The sequence below is a fragment of the Dermacentor albipictus genome, chromosome 2, assembly GCF_038994185.2.
Source record: "Dermacentor albipictus isolate Rhodes 1998 colony chromosome 2, USDA_Dalb.pri_finalv2, whole genome shotgun sequence".
NCBI lineage: Eukaryota > Metazoa > Arthropoda > Arachnida > Ixodida > Ixodidae > Dermacentor > Dermacentor albipictus.
The window spans coordinates 94,108,456-94,124,743 of record NC_091822.1 but is presented as its reverse complement, the minus strand read 5'-3'; the positions used below and the strand labels follow the sequence as shown (position 1 = coordinate 94,124,743).

Below are 16,288 nucleotides of genomic sequence, written 5' to 3'. Positions count from 1 at the left end.
CGTTGCGCGGGTATGAACGGGGTTCGTTTAAAACCGCGTGCAGAGTTTTACGCTGCTCGTGAAATTCAATCATATACGCCCTAGAGCGCTTGAACGCCTACTTTATGGCGCATGACGTACATAGTCGAAAGACTTCAAACTTTGCTTGTGCATGACGCATGGCATGCATTATTTTCTACGAATATAAAAACGAGTGCAATGTTGAGTTGTCCTTGGATCGCTGGAAAACATGGCGTAATATTTCATTATGACCCCTTTCGACCACTCCACAAAGAAACTTTTGCAACGGATTTATTTCGCAAAGCACTGCATGGGTCCATTTTCGCAGAATTTAACGGTTGCCTTTGAACGTAGTTCTGTTCTTGTAGGAAAACATTTGCGCGCTCGAAACACATACCCATAATGATCCAGCTGGCTAGCATACGTAATTTATTCCAGAGGAAATTGCCCCCCCCCCCCTTTACACCCCGTATGGAACTTCGCTACACACCACCTGTCACCTGAGGCTTAATTTCGCTAAACGAAAACAATGTACCTCGTTTAGTCCATGGTGGTTATTGGGTGAACCTTGCATAATGCGTGAATGTACTAAAAGAGGAGGGTTCAATAATTATTTGTAACACCCTTAATTAAGGAATAAACGCGAAATTGCGTGCTACAATCAGCTTAACATGACTCTTCCTTCTACCAAATTGAAGCTTTCTTTAATGCAGGGTTTCTTCAATTCCTCTTACTTCTACCAAGTTGGAGCTTTGTTTAATGCAGTTTCTTCAATGCCTCTTGCTTCTACTAAATTGAAGCTTTGTTTAATGCAGTGTTTCTTCAATGCTTCTTACTTCTACCAGATTGAAGCTTGCTTTAAAGCAGTTTCTTAACGCCTCTTACTTCTATCAAATTGAAGCTTTATTTAATGAAGTTTCTTTATCACCATCATTATCATCAGCCTGGTTACGCTCACTGCAGGACAAAGGCCTCTCCCATACTTCTCCAACTACCCCGGTCATCTACCAATATTGGCCATGTTGTCCCTACAAACTTCTTAATCTCATCCGCCCATCTAACTTTCTGCCGCCCCCTGCTACGCTTCCCTTCCCTTGGAATCCAGTCCGTAACCCTTAATGACCATCGGTTATCTTTCCTCCTCATTACGTGGCCTGCCCATGCCCATTTCTTTTTCTTGATTTCACCTAAGATGTCATTAACACACGTTTGTTCCCTCACCCAATCTGCTCTTTCTTATCCCTTAACGTTACACCTATCATTCTTCTTTCCTTAGCTCGTTGCGTCGTGCTCAATTTAAGTAGAACCCTTTTCGTAAGCCTTCAGGTTTCTGCTCTGTACGTGAGTGCTGGTAAGACAGCTGTTATACACTTTTCTCTTGAGGGATAATGGCAACCTGCTGTTCATGATCTGAGAATGCCTGCCAAACGCACCCTAGCCCATTCTCATTCTCCTGATTATTTCAGCCTCATGATCCCAATCCGCGGTCACTGCCTGTCCTAAGTAGATGTATTCCCTTACCACTTTCAGTGCCTCGCCACGTATCGTAAACTGCTGTTCTCTACCGAGACTGTTAAACTAGTTTTTTCGCAGATTAATTTTTAGACCCACCCTTCTGCTTTGCCTTTCCAGGTCAGTGAGCATGCATTTCAGTTGCCCCGCAGGGGCGTCTGCATCAGCAGGCGTTTGGTGTGTTGCGACACCACGTACCCGAGCACACGAGGGTTGGACCCTCCCGCGTGTAGCTGTGCGCGGCTTAGCCGTGTCCGGGGAAAAGGGGATCCTGGGGGTTGAGCCACTGCCGGGTGTTTGGACCTTTACGGCCCTTCGGCGGCGGCGGCAACACACCCCTTTGGCGTCGGCTTCACGTAGACGGCACCCCCGGACTGACCCACCCGGGGGAAATCGGCAGTCGCCTCTTCCTATCTCTTCCTCTCGAATCTTCGTCTTTATCTCTTACTTTTTGACCTTTCCTGTCTTCTCCTCTCTTCCATTTACTTCATTGTCCTCGGCGGCAAGGCTTAACCCTGTGTGGTTATCCAACCTTGGGTACACCATATTTGGTTATAGTGGCGGCGTACGGCTGGCGTCGTGCAGACTTGCATGCAAGCTCTGCCGCGTCCCCTCGTTGGGCTCCGTGGTGGGCGGTCGGCGCTGTTGCCGAATCTTCATATATTTCATGGAAACTTCTTTCCCCAAACTTCCTGATCGCCCTCAGAAACGAGGGCGCACCGAAGATCTCTTTCAATTTTTCGGATGACAAGTCCACAACTTTCCTCGATTCCACGTGATTCACTCAGAGAAGCCAGACAAACTAGTGCGATCCATTTCACCCTTCCTTGTTTCCAAGTCTCTGACCGAAGTTTTCGGTACAGGATATAAGGTGTCGAGAATGTCAAGTGGTGATCTCCTTTTGGAGCTCCAAAATCGGAAGCAGTATGAGAAGCTGCCGAAACTTGTGTCATTTGGGGAGACCCAAGTAACAGTAACCCCGCACCGTACCACGAACACAAGTCGCGGTGTTGTCTCGGACGTTGACTTGCTGGAGCTCACGGAGGATGAACTCTTGGAGGGCTTCAGTGACCAGAACGTTATCAATGTTAAAAGAATTAAGATCAGGCGTGACAGCAAAGAAATCAAGACCAAACACCTTATATTGACTTTCGGCTCAAGTATTCTGCCCGAGTCTGTAGAGGCCGGGTACATCAAGCTCCGTGTTAGGCCATATGTGCCAAATCCGCTTAGATGTTTCAAATGCCAACGCTTCGGTCACAGTTCGCAGAGCTGCCGAGGCCGTCACACCTGTGCGAAGTGCAGTGCACACGAACATACTTATGAAGCTTGCGTGAACACTCTCCATTGTGTAAATTGTGAAGGCGAGCACGCCGCATACTCGCGGTCGTGCCGTCCTGGAAAAAAGAGAAAGACATAGTCACAATGAAAGTAAAGGAAAACATATCATTCAAAGAGGCACGCAGGCGGGTAGCATACTTGCCAAAGAAAAGCTTTGCCGAAGTGGCGCGTCAGGGGGCAGCGTCACAACGGCCTCCGGCGGCTGTCCGACCCGCAGGCAGTGAGTCGGCAGCTACGCCATCTGCCCCCGCGGCGGTTGCAGCTAGCGCTGCTCCGTCAACCCTGAATGAGGGATCATCGACCCCGAAGCTTGGCGCAGCCGAGGTTGCCCCGGCCTCCCCGGCCCCTTCCTGCGCTGGCAACAGCAGGCGCAGCCAAATCCCTCAGGGAGCCCCATCGACCTCCGGGCTGGTGGGCGCAGGGGTCTTGCCCTCCAAGGCGGGACCCTCTCTAGTAACTTCTCGCTCGCAAGAGCACGTGTCCGGCGCCTCACACGAGGCAATGGACACTACACCTAACCTCAAGGCGCACCAAGCGCCTAAGGAGCGGCGAGGCTCACTCGGACGCTTCAGAAATAGCAAAACCCCGATTACAGGGCCTCGAAAGAGCTCTGTAATCTAAGGCATTTTTCCGTTTCCGTACACACAGCACCAACTTACTTTAAATATGGATACACATATCATACAATGGAACGTCAGAGGTCTTCTTAGAAACCTTGATGATGTGCAGGAAATCATCCACCAACACAATCCAAAAGTGCTGTGTTTACAGGAAACACACTTAAAATCCAAACACACAAACTTTCTCCGACAGTACATAACTTTTCCCAAAGATCGCGATGATGCCGTCGCATCATCGGGTGGTGTGGCGATTCTCACCCATAAAAGTATGGCATGTCAACCTTTACAGCTACGAACGCCCCTTGAAGCAGTGGCAGTGCGAGCTGTTCTGCTAAACAAACTTATCACTATTTGCTCAATTTATATGCCACCACACTACAAACTAAGCAAACATGAATTTCAGTCCTTCATAGATGAATTGCCAGAACCTTACGTTGTACTTGGGGATTTCAATGCGCACAACAGCCTGTGGGGTGACTCTCGTATAGATGCGCGAGGTCGTCTTGTTGAGCAGTTCCCATTCTCTTCTGGTGCATGCCTGTTGAATAAGAAGGCACCCATATATTATTCTCTCGCCAACAGAACATTTTCATCAATTGACCTCAGCCTAGTTTCCCCGTGTATACTGCCTGAACGCGTATGGGAAGTTATGAACAATCCTTACGGGAGCGACCACTTCCCCATACTGATAAGAACATCTAAAGAAAACGAATATCCTTCACAAGCTCCTAGGTGGAAGATAGACACAGCCGACTGGCAGAAATTTCGAACTCTCTCTAGGATCTCAAGGGCTGACCTGTCTTCTTTAGAAATTGATGCTGCTGTGGATTATCTTACAGCATTCATAATAGATACCCCATCAAGATGCATATCCGAAGTAAGTGGTTTGGCATGCAAACCACGTGTACCGTGGTGGAACAGTGAATGTCGGACCACCCGTAAGAATCAGAACAAGGCGTGGGGGTTGCTGCGAGCTTCTCCCACTGCAGAGAATCTAGTCAACCTTAAAAAAATAAAATCCCAAGGTAGGAGAACCCGCCGGCAGGCCAGAAGAGAAAGCTGGCACAAGTTTTTATCGAGCATTAACTCCTTTAGGGATGAGGCCAAAGCCTGGAACAGAGTTAATAGGATTAGAGGGCGGGAAACACATTCACTCCCCCTGGTAAACACACAGGGCGATACACTGCAAGACCAGGCAGACTCACTTGGGAAATATTTTGAGAGCGTGTCAAGTCAAACAAATTATACACAATCCTTTCTCGAATACAAACAAACAGAAGAACGTAAGCCATTAACAAGAAAAGGTTGAGAGAATGAGCCTTACAACCGTCCTTTTAGTATTGCTGAATTCAGAGCTGCCTTGAGCGCATGCAAGAGCTCCGCACCAGGATCGGATCGAATCATGTATGAAATGCTCAAAAATTTACACACGGATACGCAAGTCACACTACTCACACTTTTCAACACCATCTGGGATTCAGGGTACCTTCCAATCGCGTGGAAGGAAGCCATTGTGGTCCCCGTTTTGAAACAAGGAAAAGACCCTTCTTCAGTGGCACGTTACCGCCCAATAGCCCTCACAAGTTGCATTTGTAAGGTGTTTGAAAAAATGATAAATCGGCGACTCATCTTTTTCCTTGAACAGAGCAAAATGCTTGATCCTTATCAGTGCGGCTTCCGAGAAGGGCGCTCCACAACTGACCATCTTTTACGTGTAGAAGCAAATATCCGGGACGCATTTGTACACAAGCAGTTTTTCTTATCCATATTCCTCGACATGGAGAAGGCCTATGACACAACGTGGCGCTACGGCATCTTAAGAGACTTGTCAGAAATGGGCATTCACGGCAATATGCTAAACATAATAAAAAACTACTTGTCCAATCGTACATTCCGTGTAAAAGTCGGCAATGTACTGTCACGTCCTTTCATACAAGAAACTGGTGTACACCAGGGAGGCGTGCTTAGCTGCACGCTCTTTATCGTGAAGATGAACACGCTTCGTGCTTCATTACCGCCGACCATTTTCTATTCTGTCTATGTGGACGACATTCAAATAGCTTTTAAGTCCTGTAATCTCGCAGTGTGCGAGAGACAGGTACAGCATGGCTTGAACAAAGTATCAAAATGGGCAGAGAAAAATGGATTTCAAATCAATCCTAACAAAAGTTCTGTTGTTCTTTTTACACGAAAGAGAGGCCTGATCACGGATCCTTGCATAGAACTGTGTGGGCACAAAATACCTGTAAACAAGGAGCACAAATTCCTAGGTATTATACTTGACGATAGACTCACTTTCATACCACAAATTAAATATCTGAAAAAAATGTCTGAAAACAATGAACCTAATGAAACTTCTATGTAAGACTACGTGGGTTAGTGACAGAAAGTGTCTAATGAATATCTATAAGAGCCTCATCCGGTCACGATTAGATTATGGTGCCGTGGTATATAACTCTGCCGCCCCGAGCGCGCTAAAGATGCTAGACCCTGTTCACCATCTAGGTATCCGCTTAGCCACAGGAGCTTTCAGAACGAGTCCCGTACAAAGTTTATATGCAGAATCGAATGAGTGGTCACTCCATATCCAGAGAACATACATCAGCCAAACATATTTTTTGAAATTACACTCTAATCCCGAACATCCCTGTTTTAACACCATTAATGATATGACATATGCTACACTGTTTCGTAATCGTCCTTCCGTAAGACAGCCTTTCTCGCTGCGTGTGAGGGAGCTTAGTGATCAAATGCATGTCCCACTCCTCGAGCTCCGCCTAATGCATCCAGCCAAGCTGCTACCTCCTTCGGAGTGGCAGCTCATACAATGCGATATATCTTTCATGCAAGTTACAAAACACGCTTCAGATATTGAAATCCAAATGCATTTCCGAGAACTCCAGCACAAACACTCCTGCACGGATTTCTACACGGACGCATCGAAGTCACACGACGGGGTGTCCTATGCAGCCGCCGGTCCATCCTTCTCGGAATCCGACGTACTGCATCCGGAAACTAGCATCTTCACGGCTGAGGCCTACGCAATATTGTCGACCGTGAAGCATATAAGGAAATCAAAACTCAAAAATTCAGTTATATATACGGACTCCCTAAGTGTTGTGAAGGCTTTGATATCGTTCCGTAAGCACAAAATTCCTGTTATAATTGAACTCCATTCCGTCTTATGTAAAGCATATGTATCTAACCAGCATGTGATTATATGCTGGGTGCCAGGTCATAGGGCCATCGAAGGTAATGTTCTGGCGGACCAGATGGCCACGTCAGTTGCATGGCATTCTGCTAATCCCTCCGCTGCAGTTCCTGTCACAGATCTGAAGCCCTTCTTACGTAGGAAACTACGGAACCACTGGCAACGCCTATGGGACACGGAAACAAATAATAAGCTCCACGTGATAAAGCCACAGTTAGGATTCTGGCCCTCCGTAACAAAATCACGCCTAACAGATGTCCTATTCTGTCGACTCAGAATAGGACACACATTTGTCACGCACAACTATTTACTCACTGAAAATGATCCTCCAACCTGCGGTAGATGCGGGGAGAGGCTGACCGTCCTCCACGTCCTCCAGGAGTGTCGGGAAGCCGAACATGAAAGAAAGAAGCATTTTCCCTTAGCATATCGGCAGCGCATCCCCCTTCATCCTATTATGTTACTCGGCCCAGAACCTTTATTTGACACCAACGCAGTTCTAAGTTTTCTGAAAGATGTTGTCTTGCATGTTTTTAGCCCTACATGTTCGTAGCGGGTCCTCTCTCAGAGGATGCCGCTGCGATAGCTCTTTAGTATAGCACATGTCTCTAGGCCCTTGTGTTTCAAGGGCTCTGGCGAGGCAGCAGTGCTCTAAATAATTTTACCATCCTATATATTTTATTTTGCATCATTCAACGATAGATTTTAGTGTTCACTGTATTCGTCATTAGTCATCGCCATAATTTTATAGCACGTAGATTTTACGCACTTTACAGCGACTATTTTTAGGCCAACTTACAGCCAAGTCACATCTTCCATAATACATCGTTAACATTACCACTTGTCTTGGCGCTCTTTGGCCAAACTTGGCCCTTGCGCCACAAAATAACACACATCATCATCATCATCATCATCATCATTTCAGTTGGTCCCCTGGGTTACAAAGCCAGCCAATATGATCAGCGAATCGCAAGTTACTAAGGTATTCTCCATTAACTATTATCCGCAATTGTTCCTAATCCAGGTCTCTAAATACCTCCTGTAAACACGCTGTGAATAGCATTGGAGAGATCGTATATCCCTGCCTGACGCCTTTCTTTATTGGGATTTTGTTGCTTTCTTTATGGAGGACTACGGTGGCTGTGGAGCCGCTATACATATCTTTCAGTGTTTTTACATACGACTCGTCTACACCTTGATTCCGTAATGCCTCCATGACTGCTGAGGTTTAGTCTCAATTAAATGCTTTTTCGTAATCAATGAAAGCTATATATTATGGTTGGTTATGTTCCGCACATTTCTCTATAGCTTGATCGATAGTGTGAATATGGTCTATAGTTTCTTCAGGGCTTTAAAAACGCAAGTGATAACAGCCATGTGACACTTTCTAGCATGTGATTTAGAAATGCCTTGCAAAAAGGTTTTTTTTTTGTCCACACGCATTTGTTATGCCTCGCAGATTTGCCATAGTCGTCCACCCTTTTTTGATAAGCTTGATCTTGGTGTCATTTGTATTCATGCCAGGGCTGCGTCGTAAGTTTCCGCTAGTTGTAAAATTTAGTTACACAAGCCGTGGACTCCTCGAATGCATTAGTTATTAGACAAGCCTTAATTAAATTAAACAGTTTTAATTTTACCTGCACATAACCCACAACATTCTCTCGCCAAATAAAAACTTTGTGTAAGGAATAGTTGCACACGACACAATGGAAAACTTTGCGGAACATGGGTCAACAATGATTTCGATAATTTCAAAAGGAATGTTTTACAAAGGCTGTATTTTATCCACGTGAATTTTATATCACGCGAAAATTTGCCAGAGTTCCCCTCGTGTTCACAAAGGGTGATTTCACTGGCGTTTCTGGATATGCCAGGGCAGCGGAATACTTCTTGAGTCCCTTGTAAAACTGGTTTTAAGGCTCCGCAGCACCTAAATACGTGATTTGTTACCAAGGCCACAATTACGTCAAGCACTCTAAAGTTTGGCTACATGTAACCCATAACGTTCTGCATATTTTCGCAAGATATGCACTTTGTCTAGCAAATAGTCACCTAGGCACGCTGGGGAACAACATAAAATGTCCATGTAACGCTTTCTAGCAGTTCACAATGAATGTTTTCAGATCCTGTGTTTTATTCACATTCAGCTAAGTCAGTGGAGATATTTTCCGCAGCATACCCCCTTTTCCCATACCCTGAATGTGATGTAGGCGGCCTTTGCAGTTATTCTAGGGTAGCTGGCTAAGTTTTTCTTTCTCATAAAACACAGTCATAATTCTCCGGAGCACTTTCACAAGCAATTTATTACATAGACCACAATTAGCGCACACAACTTTAACTCTGCCTACACACTACTCATGATATTCCTCTCAATTTTGCCAAATATAAACAAGGTGCATTGTCTAGTTGAATGAGGACAGAGGATAGCTCAACTGTGGACCTCGTATGACGCACGGAGGAGGAGGAGAAAACGAGGGTTTGGTAGTAATTTGTAATGGTTTTATTTAGGCCAGAAACGCGAAACCTTTACCACACAATAAACTTACCATTAGGCCTATATTCATTGAGATAAAGGTTGCTATTTGGTACAGTTATTTTCAGAATGTGAGAAACATAGTCGGCAGCCGGAGTATGGCGCACTGGAACGCTTGTATTGGCAGCCTTCTGTAAATGCTGCATTTAACCTCGCCAGAACAAAGAGTTATTGTTCGTAAACACAAGATACCTACGATTTCAATGAATTATAAACAACGTGCCTCGCATTTTACCGAGGAGACTGGGAAAACGAAACATGGGCGCTATAACGTAAAGTTATTTCAAACTGTTCTCTTCCTGTTCTGCAATCAGCCCTCCACGATTGGTGAAAAACTTTTTTTGGACCACCCCCACTTCCCCTGTCTCTCATGCAACCTCACGAAAACCGCGATAGCTCGCCATCTGATATGACGTGTACACACCTATTATGCATGATTTGACCGAACAGAAGAAAAATACTTCTCATTCGACGCTTTTCGCCATCAGCTCTCGCCTATTGATCAAAAGCTTTCGTGCTGCGCACACTTTACCTGCCTGTCACGCGGCGTCAAAAAACCACGAAAACTCACCCCGTCGAAGTGAGGTGCACGAGTTAAAGATGCATTATTATGCTGAACAAAACTGAATTTCCTTCTGCATAGCCGCAGGCTGCCCCGCTTCGAAAGGATTAAATACTCCTGCACGGAGTTCTACACAGACGCATCAAAGTCACACGACGGGGTGTCCTATGCAGCCGTCGGTCCATCCTTCTCGGAATCCGACGTACTGCACCCGGAAACTAGCATCTTTACGGCTGAGGCCTACGCACTGCTCTCGGCCGTAAAGCGTATAAACAAATCACAACTCCCGAAATCAGTGATATATACGGACTCCCTCAGTGTTGTGAAGGCCTTGATGTCTTTCTGTAATCATAAAAATCCAGTAGTTATTGAACTTTACTCCGCACTGTGCAAATCATATATATCTAACCAACATGTGATCATATGCTGGGTGCCTGGACATAGGGGCATCGAGGGAAACGTTCTAGCTGACCAGATGGCCACATCAATCTCATTACATGCAGATAATCCTACTGCTTCGGTCCCTGTCACAGACCTGAAGCCTTTCTTAAGAAGGAAACTGCGAAGCCACTGGCAACGTATGTGGGACGAAGAAATAAATAATAAACTGCATGTAATAAAGCCACAATTAGGTTTCTGGCCTCCTGTAACAAAATCCCGCCGGACAGATGTCCTATTCTGTCGGCTAAGAATAGGACACACTTTTGGCACACATAACTTTTTACTCACGGGAAACGAGCCTCCAACCTGCGGTAGATGCGGTGAGAGGCTGACCGTCCTCCACGTCCTCCTGGAGTGTCGGGAAGCCGAACATGAAAGAAAGAAGCATTTTCCCTTAGCATACCGGCAGCGCATCCCCCTTCATCCTGTTATGTTACTCGGCCCGGAACCTCTATTTGACACTAACGCAGTCTTAAGTTTTCTGAAAGATGTTGTTTTGCATGTTTTTAGCCCCACATGTTCGTAGCGCTTCCTCTCTTCAGAGGATGTCGCTGTGATCATTATTTTGAATAGCACATGCCTCTAGGCCCTTGTGGTTCAAGGGCTCAGGCGAGGCAGCAGTGCTCAAAGTAATTTTACCATCTTATATATTTTATATTTTGCATCATTATTCTACGATGGATTTTAGTGTTTAGAGTATTCGTCATTAGTCATCGCCATAATTTTATAGCACGTAGATTTTACGCACTTTACAGCGACAATTTTTTAGGCCACTTTACAGCCAAGTCACATCTCCATAATACATCGTCAACATCACCACTTGTCATGGCGCTCTTTGGCCAAACCTGGCCCTTGCGCCATTAAACACCACATATCATCATCATCATCGAAAGGATTAAAAGATGGCTGCTGCTGATCACTCAGGCACTGGCTACTCGCACCTGCCGGGGGGCATGGGTTTACTTGCGTATAATAAAAGTTTAAGCATTGCCGTGTAACGTTTTCGAGCACATTCGTCACCTCTACGACGTCGTTCTGCCAACGTTTCTTTGCAGAGGAACCGTTTTAGCGTCATTCTTAAGTTTCCGTTGCATACCGCCGTGATTTTCGACCAGCCACCGCACGCTAAGTAAGGGAAGGTGGACCAATCGCAGACTCCGGCACCACTCTCTTCATCAGGTTATCGATTTTCAGCGCGTTGCCTCGGCCCCATGGAATCCCTCTCCACTTGAGCGTGATCCTCGCCTCTTGTCAACCAATTAGATAAGACTAGCCTCATCAGTGTAGGCAATTTTATTCGTTCTTCAAGCACACAAAAGTGACCTCCCATGAACGAGGCGAGCGTTTGATTGGTCTGTTCAGACACCACTGCGGGTAACCGCCCAATGCTTGCACCGGCGGTTACGCAATTTTGACGTCAGGAGATTGGAATAAAAACACATAGGAATAGTTTTACGTTATAGGGCCCCCATGATTCGTATAAAGCATGAGACCTAGGAAAAGACAAGTGTTCAGCGTATATTTTCAAAGCACATAAATAACGCAATTTAAACCAAAAGTGTCATCCCTATTTCCGTTATATAGATACTTCTGCCATGTTTTCTTTTCACAGGGGAGCGGGAAACCTTTATAAGCGTTTCGCATAACACCTTTAGACAGGCCAAGAACGACCGTTTAGCAATTAGCATTAAACCCCTTATTGCACAACCATTTCCAAATTAGCCTTCATAGAGCTTCTAGCATCCCACGCACTGGCGCGAAATATGAAATTCGTGATTTTTTTTTTAGAAAAGCCTAACCCCTGCATATGACGTTTTGTAGCGCTTTTACCGTCGCATTTCAGCTTCACTCTAAAAAGGAAACTCCGAATGCCAATGGGGCCCTAAGAAACCTATAAGCGACAAGAGCAAACAAAAGTACAGCTAAAAATGAATACTATCAAAAAGGTGTCTATTGCGCCGTACAAGTTGCGAAATACATATTTATCAATGTTCCCCAACATAGACCAATAGTTAGTCTACTGGGCTTTCAAAATAGCTCAACGGCGGTATAATTCAAGCTAAAGGAGCGACATTGCATGACGACGATATGAATATGTCGAGTGAAATATCAACTTTTACAGCAGAGTTGCAGCTTTCTCCAATGCACCTAAGCACATCGAAATCCCCACCCCCTCAAGTAATTACGTGCTTACGCGTTCGTTAACAGCAGTCGTATTGTACGCTACCCAGTGTTTTTACGGATTTCCGAATTCGCTAGTATGCTGCTCCCGCTTTATCATCTATTTGTTCGCATTCAATATTGTTGTACCAATATACTGCATCGCAACTTAGTTTCACACAGGTCTGGTTTTTTAAGCTGGTACATGAGTGCCCCCTTAGATTGTCCCAGTTCGTCTGGTAGAAACTTTTTGCGCTCATTCACGTTCGACTTTTCTGGAGCGTAAACGCTGTCGAATTTTTTTCCATTGCCAAAATGAGAAGACGCCATCTTATCTAGCTCTACAGTTTCGAATTATGTCTTGCGCAGGGGCGTCAATCACATCGGAGTAGCGCCCGTCTACAATCCCGTAAGGAACACACTATGTAAGTTGGATCTCTTCATGCTGCTACGTATGTATTTTTTTTTCCATTCTTGTCCTATCGCACGAGCACCCTGTGTTATTCACGTAGTTAATATTTATTTATTCTTTCTTTCTTGGCTCTGTTCCGGTCAATCTTATAGTGACCGCAACGGAATTTGAATTGGAACTTTGGAACAAGGCATTACGGGGTCCTGAAAATTGTTACCAGTAAATTAAAACTTATTCTTCGCGAAGCTACGCCACCTAGTGAAGTGTCGATACTGCGGGGAAGCAGCTCTTTGTCATAAAAAAAAAAAAGCGTCTTCACAAATGTTCTTTTTTTAATTTAGCAGGAAAACGCACTTCCAGATCCGGCTTTTTATTTAAGAATGCCTGTTGATAAAAATAAAGGCTGCTTCTCTTTTGTTCGGAATTCATCTCGCCTAATTGTGTCTATTGAGAGTCTCGCTTTGGGAGAAAAAAAATAACACCTGATTGCTCGAAGCTGGACCTCCTTGGCGGTGCGGTTTCGCTTCAGACAGTATGTTACAGGGTAAAAAAATGTTCAAAGGTTTTGGGGGCCAAGGAATCATTTTTCGCGTCGACGTGGCAACTACGTCAGCTGCAGTAGCAGCAGTAACGCAAACTGAAGCAAAACGCTTAGACAGGGCTAATAGGCTGATTGCTTGTGTTGATCGTTGCACGCGTTGTTTTGATTTAAAGCTCCTCTTGTTAAGAAATGCACTAGCGAAAGCAACAACGCTTACTTTTATATCGTGCAGCACTCATTTTTTTGTTTGCCTTTGTAGCACGTATACATCACAACAGCTTAACAACAAACTTCTGTGTGGCGATATTTTAGAGCGAAGCTGTCTTTACCTCTTCCCACAATTTTGAGGGCGTGGTGGCGGCCTCTGCCTTGCCGATTAGGAAACAATTTCGGTGGCTCTATATGTGCCAATGGGCATGTGCGATTGGTTATGTCTCAGAATCGACAACTTCGGTTGCTAGGCATGTGCAACTGGGGATTGGCATCAGAGCATGTGAACAATATTGTCCAATTCCAGAGGCTGTGTATGTGGCACTAAGTGGGCGCCCGGATGGGCAAGCAGAACAAGAAGCAGAAATGGGAATTAGTCGGTAGCATAAAATAAAGAAAATAACAGAAAGTAGAGTTGGCAGCAGAAGCAGCAGAGTATGGTCAAAGGAGTGAACGAAATCAGACAAGTGCGTACATTGAGCGAGGAGCGTTGACTAGATAGAACTGAAGGAGAAGTGAAGATTTCAGTTAGCATCAAAGAAAAACCGCGCATGGGAGAGCAATCCGAAAATGTTTTTTACAAAAAATCTGTTAGCCTCTAGTTGATCAGGATTTCGCGGCCTGTGCTCACCCAAAAAGAAACGGCTGCTGGAAAAGGGTCTTTTGAGTTTCCGCGTAACCGAATCACCTTCTTTCATATATTCGAATTACAATCCCATACTATAATATATGCGGGTTGTGTGTAAATTGTACTTTCAAAAAATTTGTGACGCATTTTAGTCAGAAATTGAGTTCATTCAATGACGCACTTACGCAAGGCAGAAGGCCTACTAGAATGAGGATGTATGCCGCACTTCCACACACTTCCGTGCACGCGTGACAAACGCCTGCACACGATGTGTCCTTGATGTGTGGGCGCTCTGCCCGTTGCATCTGTTGGGAAGTGTGCGCTGGCACCGTAATCGACACTAGGGTAAACACTGTTAAAGTTAGTGGTGTTTCACCAGAGTAGGAAACTCCCTATGCCTGCCTTGGGGCGCTCGCTCGCACGCCGATCCACGGCGGAGGTGCCGCTTCCACCACTGGCGGTGGCCGGGTATCCAAATGCAAATAATTCACACACAAAAAGCAATGCTTTCATGACGTCATTGATGAGGCCGAAAGGTAGAAGGAGAGGGCGTGTAGCCGTGAGGACTAAAGTTGACGCGGAAGCCCCCCTTTCCTACCTCGCATGCAAGCGGGATGTGGTCGTGCTCTCTTACAGGTCCGCTGGCTGCGCGGACAAATCGCGGACTAGAGCTCGCTGAAGTGTGCCGCGTTTGCAAAACGGAAGCGGTTTACCTCGCAGCCTTCTTTTAAAGCAGTGGGACATCGCTCGTATGCACCTTCGGCAAGCTATTGAGAAATATTTATCTTCGAGGTTAGTCTGTACGAAACATACTGTTACTGTGATGACGATGTTCCCGTTTTACAGTGTCGTGGCAATACTGTTCTAATTATCTCAAAATTGCTTGCGCTGCATTAGCGTACCTTTGGCGCTTTCTACTGTTGGGTGGCGACGTTGAATGAAATCCCGGTCCCATGACAAAGGCACAGTAGGACAACTTAGACAATTCGACTCTCGTGGTCCAACGTTTGGAAATTAGCAACACTACAGTCTTAAAATCAATAAATGAGGTCCTTAACATTCATATTAGCCTCAAGCTGGAAGGGGATTGGTTAACAAATCGTGTTCTTAAATTTGAATCGAAAATCAAAATGGCGCCAGCTGCACAATCTCGGTTAACGCATAATTTAGAAAAAGTACGAGACAAAATTGAAGATCAGGAAAAGTGGTCTAGACAGTCACACATATTTTTATGGTGTTCCAGATACAGTTGAAGAGATTTGGGCGGCTTCGGAGCAGCTTGACGCGATTTTCGTTTTAATACGCTTGGTGTCGTGGTAACCACGATCGTGAGAGTGCATCGTTGGGACGCTTTTCTACGACTAAGACGAGGCCAAGCATTCCTAACTTTTACTATGATAAAGAAGTTGACTCTGTGTTAGGGAACGGCTCTAGGCTCGGGAAGACAGACTACAGCATCGCTCGTGATTATTCCGAGGCCGTCCAAGTGAAGCGCCATCACCTGTGGCAGTGCGCAACATCTGTAGGTAAAGCTGGGAACCGCATTCACCTCGTCTTTAGTAAGCCGCGCAGTAATAGTGGTGCCTATGTGTGGGAGGCTGAGGCTGGACGCGTAATTTTTGTATCTCAGCGCTCCACAGACGAATTACGTGCTCCTGTTTTTATCTCAGACCAGACCCCAATTTCCTATCCTTCACAAATCTCGGTCTATAATACCAATAAAACCATTTTTTAAACTTTCCACTAACATCAGACGTGTCGTACCTAAGAATGCCGAAATCTTTTCACTGATCGACCCATGTTCCGCATCATTATTACACTAACTGAAACATGGCTCACTGATGTTATACTAGATAACACAACTTTTGTCCGCGACACACGTTTCAATAGTTTTCGATGTGGTAGATCAAGACATAGCAAAGCTGGTGCACGCTTAACAATAAAAGATGGCTAACAATAACATGGCTGACCATCAACAGCCAGCGTCTCGCGATCTTCCTCTCTTCGCTCATCCTCCTGCAACAATATTTTGCAAACCTGAATTTGTAGGTAACACATTATGCAGTTCTGGGAGTTGAAGAGGATGAGCAGGCATTAACTGCATTCATTAATGCAGT

At 45.3% G+C, this 16,288-nt stretch overlaps 1 protein-coding gene across 10 annotated transcripts in view; it reads left to right on the top strand.

The window, feature by feature from the left end:
* LOC135902695 (membrane metallo-endopeptidase-like 1) overlaps nucleotides 1-16,288 on the top strand; it is a 360,170-nt gene that overhangs the window by 315,857 nt on the left and 28,025 nt on the right. For all 10 annotated transcript variants that reach the window (XM_065432911.2, XM_065432907.2, XM_065432905.2 and 7 more), the window contains one exon: nucleotides 12,750-12,805. In XM_065432911.2, coding sequence (XP_065288983.1) covers nucleotides 12,750-12,805 — 56 coding nt within the window. The remainder of the gene's footprint in view (nucleotides 1-12,749; nucleotides 12,806-16,288) is intronic.